This window comes from Canis aureus, chromosome 11 (genome assembly GCF_053574225.1).
Source record: "Canis aureus isolate CA01 chromosome 11, VMU_Caureus_v.1.0, whole genome shotgun sequence".
NCBI lineage: Eukaryota > Metazoa > Chordata > Mammalia > Carnivora > Canidae > Canis > Canis aureus.
In genome coordinates, this window is record NC_135621.1 from 34,901,217 (window position 1) to 34,915,708 (window position 14,492).

The following is a 14,492-nucleotide window of genomic DNA, read 5'->3' on the forward strand; positions in this document are numbered from 1 at the left end:
TTATTGCTAGCATTTTGGAGATTCCTCCCCCCATAACGGTTTCTCAAGTGCGAAGCTGCTTGATTAAAAGGGAGAAACATTTCAAGGTTTGTAAAAGATACCATCAAGCTGCTTTCCATGAGGTGTAGAAGGCGATTATCACTTTTTAAAAAATTTGCTAAAGTGAAGAGCGAAAAGAGAGCTTCTTTTTGAGCATTGGATTTCTTGTCTATAAAACAGGATGACACACTAGCCCAGCTAACCTCCCAGGCTTGCAGCAGGGCTTGCAGAGGAGTGAGGGAATGTGTGCCCAGGCCTGCCTCCTGGGCCATGTTAACCAGGAGTGGGAGAAGGGGCGGGGGTGGGGGGGTGGGTGAGAGCTCTACCTCAAGGGACTCTCCTGGCTGCACAGGACAGTGACCCGCTGCTGAGCAGGGCGCTGCAGCAGAGGGTTCCACACCTGTTAGCACCCCACCTCTGGCTTCAGGATCCTCAACCTCTTCTAGCCCAACTTCTTCACTGACAGTTATCCTTTGACGGATTTTTGGAGGATCCTCATTCAACTCATAGTTTTCAGGCTTTTGCCGTCTATCGTGGCCTGCCGAACAATACATTTGTGCCATTAACAAGATTTAGTTCTCTTGGTGAAAACAGTTTTTATCTAGAAGGACTGGGAGGCCAAATCCTCTCCTCCTCCTCCAAAAGGGAGAAAGATAATTTCAAACCGAGCCCCAAGAGAAAAAGCTGCTTGCAGAGTTGGGGGGTGGGGTGGGGGTGGGGGATGGGCCGCGGCGCGGCGGTACCGCCTCACGTTCTGCCCAAACTGACGGAGGTCAAGACTTTTCCCACTCTGAGCAAAAGAAAGGGCTGTTGCACATTGCACCTCCTCCTTCCAGCCGCAACAAAAACCTGTGGGAAGGGGGTTTGCTGCCTTTTTTTTTTTTAAGTGTTTCTTATGGGCTACAAATTACAAATTATTCTCCTCTCTTTTCACCAAATAATCAGCTGGTCCCGGAATCTGAAAGCCCCGCACAATTTAGTTTTGAGTCTCAAAATGCAGAGTCGGTTCAGCCCTGCGAAGGCTGTTCAGCTTTTAATTTCTGGAGCAAGACTCAGCAAACAGTCAAACACTTTTGTGGAGCTGTGAAAGCTGAGTTTCGCTGTTTGATAAATGAGCAGACGGCAGGCAGCCCCTCTTTCTCTTTTTGTATGGATTCAATGAAGCCTGCCTAAAGAACACCACATGCTGTTCTAGCTACTGATCTAACATTCCGCAACATCCCAGCCTTGCAAAGTCCCTTTAATTACTCGGGAATCCCACCCTTCTCCCTTTCAGCCTAGGCAGCCGGGCCTGGGCCGGGGGCTCCATGGGGCGAGGGGTGGGAAGCAGAGCAGCTCTGCCAGGCTCCCCTCCCTAGAGCTGCCGGAATTCTTCTTGGTGGTGGTAGCCAGGTTATCCATCTCCCTTGTCTGCTCTCTTCCTGGCCCACAATACATTGCTCCGGGTAGAAGGAAACTCTGAATGTCCAGATCTAATTTTGTGGGTGCAGTTTTTTAAGAAATGTGAGTTTTAGGCACATGTTTCCAAAATGGCATATTCAAACCACTGCCCTCCTTTGAGACAACGAAGGGAAAGAGGAGATGCTACCCACCGAGCAGCAGCGAAGACCAGGCACTAGATGAGGTGTTTTACACACAGCGTTGATTTTGTTTATCCTAAAAAAATGACATTGGAGGAAAGCATGAAGATCCCTGTTTCACAGATGAGATACTGGGATCTACATCCATTCAAGGCTGCTCAGATTCACAGACCTCTGGCTAGTGGAAGAAACGAGATCCCAGTTCCACTGTCTCTCCTGTTCTTCACTTTGGCTGGCACCCACAGGAGCCAGCAAAGGGTCCACTAACCGAGTATGAAAGCCCTGGCGTCCTCTCTAGATGTTGCCTCAAGGAACACCTTTAGAGCCGCTCCGGAAAGCCACTCCAGAAAGCCACTCCATCTTGTTATTCTTACAAACAGACTTTGTTTGATTTGACCTCAAACTCTATGATCTTGATCCAACTTGATCTCCAAACTTAGTCATCAGGGATGGCTCTGAAAAAAGGCTTTGGTTGTTTCCAAAAATTCAATCCACCCTCAGTAGGCAAAGATGTGCCACCAACAAGAACTGATCCAAAAGAAGTTCCAAGGTAATGGGATAAGTGCACCTCCTCCCACACTTTGACGGAGACAAACTCATGTGTATATAAGGAGTCAAGTATGCTTATAACAGTTTAAAAATAAGAGCTGTGGGTCTTAGTTCAAAGGTTATTTGGGTGCAGGAAAAGAAGAGGGACTACTCAAATAGCAAGAAATGAGAAACTTGGTACAATGACACGTTGTTTTGAAACCATGTATTGCAAAAGTCTTGTGCCTTCTCTTAAAATACACAATTTCGTGAACACAAGAGAGAGATTGATTAGGGAGACAGATTGGCAAAGGGATTAATATCATCACAACTTTAAGTCTGAAAGTGAGATACAGACTCACTTCCTTTGTTGACAAGAGACAACAGAGAAGAAAAAATAATGAAGTCTGGTGGTGTCAATAAGGATTTTTAAACAGCTTGCCTCAATGCTTTCATTTTGAAATGGGCGTTTGCCAGAGCAGTTACACTATGCTGTGCAACTCTGATCATTCAACAGTTTTTTTGTGACACCTATTGGGCACCAGGCAGTGGAGTGGTGGTGGGAGGTCAATGGGGGTAGGATACTGCAAGTTCCCTAGGAAATTCCCCAAGGGCAATTTCAAACATTCACAAGAAATTCCTGCCTAGTGCAATGAGACAGAAATGAATTTCAAATCATGTGTATGGACTGATGCAGGATTGTGTGGAAAAAACCCCAGGACTGAGAAGGCTAACAGCTAATCTGCTGCCCCTTTAGACATATCGTGGATGACAACTCCAAGAAGTCCAAAATTCCATATGTGAGCCCCCTATCGTCCTCAGACTGCCTGGATGATGTGTCACGTGTGTCACTATGAGGAAAGACAGTCATCACACACCAATTTAGTTAGAAGGAGGTGAGTTACATAAGCTACAGGTTAAGTCAAAACTAGAATAACTCTGAAGGCGATAACAAGAGCGGGTGAGGGTGGCGATGGCAGCATGTGTGCAAGGCAGGAAATTTTTAGAACAATTGTTCTCATAATTATTCAGAAGGAAAAGCAGCTGGAAGAGTCGAAACATCGATGTGAGTGGTGATATATGAAGAACCTGTATTAAAGCCCTGAAATGTTGCCCTGGTGAGCTGAAATCATAACTGTAGCTAAGGCGCTTTGAGTGTTTTTATTTACCAGGCCCTGAGCCGAGGAAGTCTCTTTGACAGTCATTATATCAACAATGTCCACGTGTTGCTGTCACCTGCCCATCTGTGGATGGGGAGCCTGGGGCCCAGGGCTATTCAGAAACCATCTGAGCTCACATGGCTGGTAAAGGGTGGAGACAAGATTGGAACCCACACAATCTGATTTCTGAGCTTTTCACACTGTGTGACACAAAAGACACCTGAAATAACAGACTGTGGGAGCCGAGGTGAAATCAGACCTTGTGACATGGACGCCCCGTACAGTGGACACTGAAGATAAGGAAAGACATACGCCAGAATTTAAAGTTGAAGGAAACTCTATGGCTGTACTGAATGGTTTTCTTTGAAAATTGGAAAGAGGCCACTCCTAAAGGAGGCTGATGCCTCAGGAGCATCCTTATCCTCCCCGTGCCCCCACGGGCATGTGCACATAACTCCAGGCTGGCGCGGGTTGGGGGGGCCTTCGAGGGAAGAGGGCAGAACAGGAGGAATCTCTGGTCTCGTCTCCCTTCCAGGTCTATGCAGCTGTCCCTGCACGGGTCCCCAGGACACACTTGGCATCTTGGCATTGCTCAAGCATGGCCAGCTGTGAGGAAGGAGCCAAACATTCACGGAGGAGCCACCCACAGCCCAAAGTGCCAATTACCTCAAGTCCTCATGGGAAAAAGGCTGCTATAAATAAATTCAATTCACACATCTGTCAACCCAGCTTCCTGGTGTCCCTGCCCTGCAGCAGGCACCCAGTGCTTCCCATCCTGCAGCCCCAGCCCTGCCACTACATGTGTGACCTGGGGAAGACCTCTCAGTTCCCCTCTTCACCTCCTCAGCTAAAAAAAGGGGGGGTGTCTCATCAAACAACCTCTAATCCTTTTAATAGATGAAACTCCTTCATATTGGAGTGTTGGTAACCAATAGGTATTGATGAATGATCCTGCACTGTTCTAGTTGCTCTTTTACAGACTCCATGAGAGGAACTGAGGATTCTGAGAGATTGACAAACCTTCACGGGACATACTGTTTTGAGACCAATTGGCGCGTCCACGTGTTCAGATTCCACTACGTCACAGGCGCCTAGTGCCCACCCATGAGTCTGTCTCTTGCTGACAAGTTCGACAGTGTGGACCATAAATCACGTTACCCTCCCACGGCCTTAGGTGATCACGTCATGCCACCTGTGTTGCTTCCCATAGGCTCCTAATTTGAAAGCATTCCACACACAGTTTCAGGATCCTGGGTTCCATTTCACAGCCGTGACACATAAAAGGACACACGGGAGCAGTTTGGGGGAAAGGGGTCAAAAGGTGCAGCCTTCCAATTGTGAGATAAATCGGTTCTGGAGATGCCACGTTCAGCATGGTGCTTGCTGTACATCTGAAAGCTGCTGAGAGAGGGGACCTTAAATGTCCTTATCACACACAGAAAAAAAGTTCTCATCACAATAAAAAAAATCGTAACTATGGGCAGTGATAGATGTTAACTAAGCTTATTTGGTGATCATTTTCACAATATACATATATATCAAATCCTTATGTTGTACACCTTAAACTAATACATTATATGTCAATTGTATCTCATTTTTTTTTAAAAGAATACAATGGAATTTAAAAATGCCCTTATGTGGATAAAATGGCTCATGGCTTATCCCTTTTTCCTCACTAACCAAACTAATTGTTCATCCCAAGAGTCAGTGATCTATATTTTCCTGCTTCCCTGACAACCAAGGGCAGCAGGCAAGACGTGGGGGAGATCACTGCTCCGGGCTCTGGGAAAGCACCTGAAGACCACTGGTTCAGCTGGAGTTCTGACCTTTCTCTTCTTACCCCCTTTACCCCACTTGCTGCCTGGAATATAGCCTTTGTTGTACAGCAGCCACTTGGGACCGTGAGGTGATGCAGAAGTTGGAAAGAAGTTGGAAGCCCCCTGCTACAAATGGTAGAGCACAGAATGAGAAGGAACCTAGGTCCCCAACGCTCTTCTAGAGCTGTTATGCCACGTTCGGTTATCATCTTTTGTACTTATTCTATATGAAGAAAAGTAAAACCACTAATTCATTTATGTCACTGTTTGAGGATGAAGACAGGCATTTTTTTACCCACAGCCCCAACACAGTTCCTAACTGATCCACCTTCTGATGTCTACCCAGGATTTACTTCACCCAGAAGTTTCCAGTGGCCCTGGGTCAGCCATCTCATCTTTAGAGGGGAACAAAACAAGTATCTAGTTCCCAGGACTGGGTGCTGAGTACATGAGGTACTGCCATTATGGTTTCTAACTGAAAAGTACTCCCAGCTAACGTGGTAGAGATCCTCGATCCCAGTGTGACAGATGGAGGGACTGAGGTGCAGAGAGGGAACCTGTCCATGGTCACAGAGACGGTGAGAGATCCTCAAGCTCAGGACTCAGCACGTGGCATTATTGGGAATGCTTGGCACACCGTGGAACTTCAACAAAGGTTCTTTGAAGACAACATGTTTTTGCCCTTCAACCTCTTAGCAATGAATGTTACAGACACTTGGAAAGCAATCCATTTGTACGTCAGAGAGAGGTACTCTTGGCTTAGAGATTTGAGGCCCCGTTTTTGTTTCTGAAAAAGTTTAGCTTGCTGCTAAGCACCAAGATGCTCCATCTTTGTGCAGGTAGAGTTTTTGCTTAGTTTCCAAAAGACCAGTGGTGACACAGGAGAAAGAGGTATTTGGTGGCATTGAAACACCCTCTTCGGGATCCCTGGGTGGCGCAGCGGTTTAGCGCCTGCCTTTGGCCTAGGGCGCGATCCTGGAGACCTGGGATCGAATCCCACATCGGGCTCCCGGTGCATGAAGCCTGCTTCTCCCTCTGCCTATGTCTCTGCCTCTCTCTCTCTCTCTCTCTGTGTGACTATCATAAATAAATAAAAATTAAAAAAAAAAAAAAGAAAAAGAAACACCCTCTTCAGCTTCCATGGATGTCACAGGACTGTGGCAGGGAGGGGATGGCACTGGGGCTCCTCCCAGATTGACCTTGCTCGAAAGCTGCCGGCCTCCCCCCTGCCCCCAAGGAGGCAGTGATTTCCCGCTGTGTCGCTCTAGCTCAGGGGCACGTCTGTCATCATGTTCTGTGGTTTCACATAAGGATATATTCCTTTGGCTGCCCACTCCCCTCAAGGACAGACAGTCTTCTTCACTCCACTTCCCACCCGCCCGCACAGGGCCAGAGCCACAACAGAACGAGGTAAATGAGTATCTAATAAATGGGTGAGCCTAAGTGTTGAGGGGGCAGCAGCATGGGAAACACTGGTGGTGGGATTAACGGTGCCCAGAACCCCCGGGGTGGAGCAAGATTGAGAAGGCCTTTCTCAACTGCGATGACCAACACACTTGGCCCTGAGAGACGGAGAGGCTGAAACGTCACTCCCAAATTCCACCATCTAAGAGGTTACCAGGTGGCTGCTAATGACTACATCAAAGTCCAAAGACCCACTGTTTTGTTTCCTACATAGATCCACCTTCCACCTCCACACATACACACCCTACCCCCCAAATCAATGTTCTAGGTAAGTGAGATACGTTTAAGTTCATGGACTCTTGGAACCAGATTTCCCAGGTTCACATCCACTTATTGGTTGTGTGGCCTTGGGCAAATTACCTTACCTCCTTGGAACTCAGTTTACCTATCTCTGTAATAGGAGTAATAACAGTTTCTACCTCATAGAGCAGTTTGGAGGAGGCTGATATATGTAAAATGCTTACCAATGCCAGGTCATAGAAAGCCCTATGTGTTTGTGATTTTTATTAATTTTTATAAAAAGTCTGTGAATGCTGCATTTGTAATTAGACATGGCTAAATATTTCTAACATCTGTTAAAAAGAATTATCTATCTTTTTTAGGATTTACTTGTTTATTTTTACTTTTTTTTTTACTTGTTTATTTTAGAGAGAGAGAGAGAGAGAATTCCTGTGTATACTAGTGGGGGGAGGGGCAAAGGGAGAGAATCTTTAGGCAGACTCCCTGCTGAACGTGGAGCCTGACACAGGGCTCAATCTCACAACCCATGAGATCATGATCTGAGCCAAAACCAAGAGGTGTACGCTTAACTAACTGAACCAGCCAGGTGCCTCAAGAATCATCTATTAATAAGCTTAGGTACTTTAGCTGGGTATGCTGTTACATGCAGGCCAATTCTGATCCCTATGATCTTGTTTGTTTCAAGGTACAGTTCCATTGCTCTCTAAAAATTTATTTTACTACCTTTGCTGAAAAACTAGGGTTATCATTTTGGAAGTATTTTTTCTCAACCTGACAAGCCTGCAGACACCAGCAGCAGGAGGAAAAGTTCAGGGCAGAGCAGAAGGTCAGGCCACATTCTCTCCTTCCCCACTGCAGGTCCTCAGGCCACATGAGGTCAAGGCTGAGGGGGTCAAGGAGGAGTTTTCAAGTGGATTTGAGGCTGTGGGTTTTGAATGGAGCACTGGACTGGACTTTCATGTCTAAAAGAGAGTCTAAATTATTGAAAAGAGGCCTGTTCTTATAACCAATAACCAAAAGTTATTAAACCTGCCGTGAAACCATCAGGGGTCAGGGAAGATGGTTTGGCCATAACATGGTAAGAACAAAGCCAAGTTACTTTCTATGTGTACGCTGCTGAGTTCAGCCTGTTCCATACACCAGGTACATTAGTGGGGGCTCAACTAGGTGTCTCTGAGAACCAGAGTGTAATACTAGGTATGCAGTGAGCTGGTCAACACCCTCCAACACAAGAACAGAGCCATCGGGTGAATCCTCAATGGAGGAGCAAGAGCAGCCTATGGGTGGCTGTTGTAAGGGAAGGTCAGCTGGAGAACACATCCCTTTAACCACTGGGGATCTGTGGAGCTCCCCCAAATGCATATCTGGACTCTTTCAATGAGCCCAGCAGAGGGCACTGGCAGGAGCAGCCCTCACAGAGCTCCAGATGATCAAAATGACCCTTGTTAACTTTCCTTCTCTCACCTTCCTCCAAGTCAGAAGACAGAGGGAGCACACATCTTGCCCCTCTTTCACAGAGTAAATTCTGAGCCTCAGGAAGGGAGAGGCTCTGACTTCCATGTCAGATGGAGGTTTTTAACTGGACTGAATGGGGCTTTTTCATAGTTGAGAAGGAGTTAATTATCCAATCAAGACCAATACGATGGCAGAACATGGTCAGATGCTGTGGGGCTTCCCTGTGATGCCATCAGAGGACAGAGCAGGAAGGCTAAACAGAGAACTCTGAAGGTGGCCCTTCAAAATACGGGAAAATACAACCAGTTTCCATTGGTATGTGAACAAGTTCATCCCTGCTCAGCAAACTGGCTAATGGAGAATAGATATAATGCTTGCTTCATATGGGCATCATACAAGGCGAACAAATTCACATGTGTCAAGTGATTCCAGTGTCTTTGCCAAATGGCCATAACATAGGTCATTTAATCTTCAATAAATAATCTGATGGTATATTATGTATCAGGGACTATTCTGGGAGCTGGGGATGCATAGTGAACAAAAAAGTCCTCATGGAGCTTCCATTCTAGAGAAGGAGGCAAATAAAACACAAGCAACTAATATATACATATTATATACCATATGTTACTATGATATATGTATATATTATGTATAACATAATTATATGTTATAAACATATACATTATATAACATATAATTACGCGTTAATATAATATATACTATATTATATCTATGTATAGGTAAATACAGATATAGATAGATATTTATGTATATAATATAGATAGATATATCTATAAAAGATATATAATATATAGATACACAGATACATATTACATCCTATGTATATGATAATTATATATAATATATATAGTCTGTAATATACAGCAGTAAAATAAAGGCAATGACATATAGATAACTATACATATAACATGTAACATATTAGTTATATAGGTAACAGCTGGGACAGTGGTAAGTGCTATAAAGAAAAATAAAGCATGGTAGGAAATAGAGGAGACAGAATGGAGTAAGGCTAATTTTCAATAATGGTGCCTTCTTCCATTGGTAGAACACTTTACAATTTTAAGCACTGTCCCATTTTATCCCTAGAGTAATTTGGTGAGGAATTATTCCCGTCTAGAGGTAAGGAAATGGGAGCTCAGAAAAGTCCAGTGACTCCAAGCTGGGTGACCTTTCGTTACCCTGGCCAACAGAAAAGCAGGCCCAAGACCAGTTGGGCTCGAAGCTTCTGCATTCTCTGTGATGCCTGAATTAATTCTGGGACCCAGAGTCAACATGGTATTACTGGAAGCCAGGGCTTATGGAGCTTGGCCACAGTGCCGGAAAGAGGATCTCTTTCAGATCTTACTTGTGGCAAAACAATTGCGGCCATCCACTCACTTTATCAAGGACAGTATCCCATCCTCCCATCCTCCCAGCCTCTCAGCTGGGCAACACAGGCTGGGAGAGGGGGCGGCTCATGCCTGATACCCGGTTCACCCCAGCCCACTTGCAAGCTGAGGGGGTGGGCATGGCGGGGGGGGGGGAGTGCCACCAGTGACATTCTTCTCTAAAAATGAAGCCAAAGTATTGAACCTTGCCTCCTCAGACTTAAAAGTTCACAGATGAATCAAAAGTTTGGATGGATCTGCTCAAAGGAAGGCTGCCCACGATTATACCCCAGGCTTCACAGAACAACCAGTCCCTTTCTCTGAGGGGTTGGGGAGGTGGAAATGGCAGCTGCAGCTGGGAGCCCTCAGGAAGGGCAAGCGTGGCCGGGATTTCAGTTCAATGGGCTCAGTGGGGAAAACCCTCGGCAGGCTCCTTCTGTCCTCCGGGGCTGGAAGGACAGCCCCAATTTCTAGTGCACTTGAAATTGATGGCAGGGTACCTGGATTTATGCTTTTAATACCAGGATATGTCCTTGCTTTTGGACTGAAGATAGGATGGAGTTTGGATGTCTTTTTTTGCGACTATTTTGGAAGCAGCTGGCACTGTAATTCTTAGAGAAAGTTATCATTTGGAAGATGTTGAAAAGCCATTTGGTGTAAATAAGACTTGTGGGCATGGAGGCCAGCAGGACCGAGGATCAGAGAACAGGGGCGATTTGGTGGAGGTTGTCCCAAGGAGGAAGACGGGGCGGTGAGCAGTGGGAGGTGGTGGAGGGGGAGAGAGGAGGCCTCCACGCAGAGAGGGCTGGGTGGGACCAGCTGTGGGCAATGGGCAGGGGGAGGCCCGGGGAGCCCCCAGTGTGGCAGGGAGGCGGGAGAGCATTTCTCCCTGGCTCACAGTAATTCAGCACGCGGCTGTCCAACAGCACCTTCTGTCACGATGGAAATGTTCTATCTGCACTGTCCAGTATTATAGACTCTAGGTACATGGGGCCAGTGAGCATTTGAAATATGGCTAGAGACTGAAGAAAGGAATTTTTACTGTTTAAGTGAAACAACCATATGTGGCTAGTGGCTACTGTCCTGAACAGCACAGGTGGAGAGAGGTGCTCTATGCAGAAGAAAAAGGTCACCCTGACCAGGTCAGAGAAGTTAAGTGATAAATCCAGGAGAGTTAGGATTCTTGATCTTTTGGTTCACCCAACCTACCCCTCCATCAGAGGTCTGGACTCTCCACAGGAGCTGCTGTGAGGGAGTGTGGATGCCCGTGAATGTTCCAGAACCTCAGACACTTGACAAAGCTCCAGGCTTCCCTGCATTCCTGCAGTGCTCTTCCTTGGCCCACCCAATGAGGGGCTCACCAACTCCCTCCCTAGACCATGAGGTTCTCCACAAGGTGGACCCACACCAGATTTCCTTCTGGATCTCTGCAGAAGACCTGCCATGCAGCCCACCTCGGCCAACACCGATGGACTGAAGAAATGAGTAAAAGAAACAGCAAAGCTGGTTTCTTCGACTGAATTTTTAAAAAATTTATGTTCATGTATGAGAAATAGCATTAATGTATCACAAAAACTTATGCCCTTCCTTACATCACAATGGAGCATCCTCCCATTTATTGGGTGGACCAATTCTTGGCCACACAATTTTAAACTCTCCCAGGAGGCTGGCTCAGGCCTGACACTGCTCTCTTTCATCTTTTTCCCACTGATGATTTATCTGTTGCGTTGGGGATCTGAAAAGGGAATTTGTGAAACTTGTGCACTGACCTCTTTCTGCCATTTCAGTCCTTGGTATGCCCACACTTAGAAAGTTGGTAAGGAATAGTGGTGCAAAACTAGCCTGCCTATTTTTTTGTTAGCAGGTGTGGTAAAAATTATACAAAGGGAAAAGAAGCTAATAAAAGGAGTAAGAGTTTGGATGTACTGACTCAATTTTTTTTGTTTTGTTTTAAGATTTTATTTATTCATTCATGAGAGACACAGAGAGAAAGGCAGAGACACAGGCAGAGGGAGAAGCAGGCTCCTTGCGGGAAGCCCAATGCGGGACTGAATCCCAAGACCCTGGGATCATGCCCTGAGCAAAGGCTGATGCTCAACCACTGAGCCACCCAGGCATCCCCAGACTCAAATTAAATTGGGTATTTTAGAGGTATAGAAACCTCTCTCCATAGATAGATAGATAGATAGATAGATAGATAGATAGATAGATAGACAGACAGATTTATATAATACAGATTTTATTTATTTATTTATTTATATATTTATTCATTCATTTATTGAGAAAGAGAGGGAGAGAGAGAATCTCAAGCAGATTCCCTGCTGAGGGCAGAGCCTGACAGGGCTCCATCTCACGACCCTGAGATCATGACCTGAGCCAAAATCAAGAGTTGGATGCTTAACTGACTGAGCCACCCAGGGCCCCCAAATCTATATTTTTATCTATCAAATAGACAAATGATCAGTCTTAGAAGAGTGTCCGACAGCATTCCTTGGCCTGTTAAATAGGAATGATCAGTGATGGTGAGTGTTTGTGGACACAGCCTGAAGCGTGGAATATATTTTCATCACAAGAGGGGCATACAGCAGCCAGGCCTGCAGTAATATTACAAACAATACCACTCTGCATGAAGGATTCTCAGACCTCCCAGCTAATGACTTCAGACCATTTCCCAGTCTCTCCAAGGCTTTCATGTGACAAAGCCAAGCAATCTGCCCACCCCAGAATCACTGACACACACGTAACACACTTGGGATTTTAATATATGCCTCTCAGAGGAAAGAAGGCACTTTCTGCAAGCCAAGTATTGAGAAGATTCAAGTCAGGTGTATGCTTTTTACCTTATTGACCTGCCTAAATTGTTTGGAATTTGTAATACTTGGGTATTACTTTGTTTTTGTATTTGGCTTGGTATTACCTTGTTAATAAGTGTTTGAACTTCTTCAAAATAGTACAGCACAGTTATTATTTATTTTGATAACTTAAAAACAAAAGCAATTAGGATGTTAAAAAGGATTAAGAACTGTGCATAAATTACTCAGAAGAGGGGAGGAAAGGAATAAGCCAGAGGAGGCTGGACTCACCTTTCCAAAGCTGGCGGCGTTGACAGGCTGGGTGTCATTCTTCTCACAGAAGTCCAGGTAATGCATGTAAAGGGCGCTGCGAGGGATGCAGACCCCCTCTGCAATTTCATAGTTCTCCTCCAGCCTGCGGAATAAATGCCCAATGAGCAAACCTCAAGCAAGAAGAGCATGCGCCTCCTGGTCCTCCTCCAGAGGAAGACCTGGAGAAAACTCTTCCTACAGAAGGGAAACAGAGGCCCGGGAGGACAAAGCAACCTGCCCAAGGTCAGGCATGGAGGTGGTTGGTTAGCAGGATCAGACTTGTGGCCCCTGTGGGTATGACCTTGGGTCACTTTTGGCTCAAGTTCCCAGTCCCTCTCTTCCGTGCTGTCATTGGACTGGCCACATTCTGGGTGGATTGGTTTCCTTCAAACTCCAAAAACGATACAGGAGCTTGTAGGCACCCTGTTCAGCTGAGCTAACCACACGCTCACTTGTGCAGCCATTTCCAATACAGGTCACAGTGTCGGTGCACCTTTGCTAACAAGAACAGTGTGGTGGGATGGCCTGGGAAACAAATGCCCAAGGAGAAATCCGACAGCTGGACAACCAGGAAGCCACTGACTGAAGGGAAGTCATATAACCACACGGGAGCTGAACTTCTCAGTCTCTTCAGGATCACCTCTGCTGTGCTGGAACTATGATTCTACACCCATCACCTTCTCAATGAGTACAGGTTAGGGGCTCAGGGTGAGGGCTACCCATGGGGTTCAGACCCCAGCATTGTCATTGTTGGCTTGATGACCTTGAGCAAGTAATTTAACCTTCTGAAGGTGCTGGCTGTGATCGCCTTATAAGCTGTTGTGACAATCGGATGAAACGTGTGACATGTGCCAGCGTGGTGCCTGGCACGTGAGAAACGTGAGAAACACTCAGATGTTGGACCTCATCATCATCCACTTTTCTTCTCCATAAAACATCTTTGGGTGCCTATTATGTCCAGAATCTGTGCTAGATATTGGGCATATAAAAGTAAACTAGATCCAGTTTAGCATTTTTCCTCCTGTTTAATGCAAATACCAGAGTGTAGGCATCAAAAAGACTCCTGCCCCTTTGTCATAGACATGTTAGAAGATTTAACACTTCTTCTAACAGAAGTGCTGAGGCACATGATAATTTGGGGACTTTTCTTTGGGGCTGCTGCTTTTAGAGCCTGGGGCACACACTGTTCAATTAACTCACCAACAGAAAATATTTCTCTTTTGATCACAAACTGGATTTTAGGAAACAATCCAAAGTCACTTGGAACCAAGTTTGAAGGATAAAGTGACTGGAATAACCTTTTCATCTCAAACATGTTTTGGGGGTGCGAAGGAGAGCAAAAATAAAGTATGATTCTAAAGCAGTGAAGTAAATATCCTCAGATGGCTTCTAACTTCTCTGGGGGCACTTGCCAAAGAAGTGATCCAGTGCTGTCGTAACTGTGAAATGGAACAAGGACACAGCCTCCTGAGGTGCCTACTTGAAAGGGCAGTGCTTGTTTGGCTCATTCTGACATGTGGTTGAAAGAAAATTAATTCAATCATTTCATATCCAGACCCTACCAATGAATTCAACCCTAGGCATGCTCAGATAACTGAAGAAGCCTGGTGCTGAATGGTATCATGTCACCCACTCCCCCCTCTCTGGGAAGGGGAACACTGAGTAACTCCTGACCATTTTTAGAAGTGTTCCGGGAAGGAGTTTATGCAATCCTTTC

At 45.8% G+C, this 14,492-nt stretch overlaps 1 protein-coding gene across 6 annotated transcripts in view; it reads right to left on the reverse strand.

The window, feature by feature from the left end:
• RFX4 (regulatory factor X4) overlaps window positions 1-14,492 on the reverse strand; it is a 162,040-nt gene that overhangs the window by 85,134 nt on the left and 62,414 nt on the right. For all 6 annotated transcript variants that reach the window (XM_077914772.1, XM_077914770.1, XM_077914767.1 and 3 more), the window contains one exon: window positions 12,755-12,878. In XM_077914772.1, the coding sequence (XP_077770898.1) occupies window positions 12,755-12,878 (124 nt within the window). The remainder of the gene's footprint in view (window positions 1-12,754; window positions 12,879-14,492) is intronic.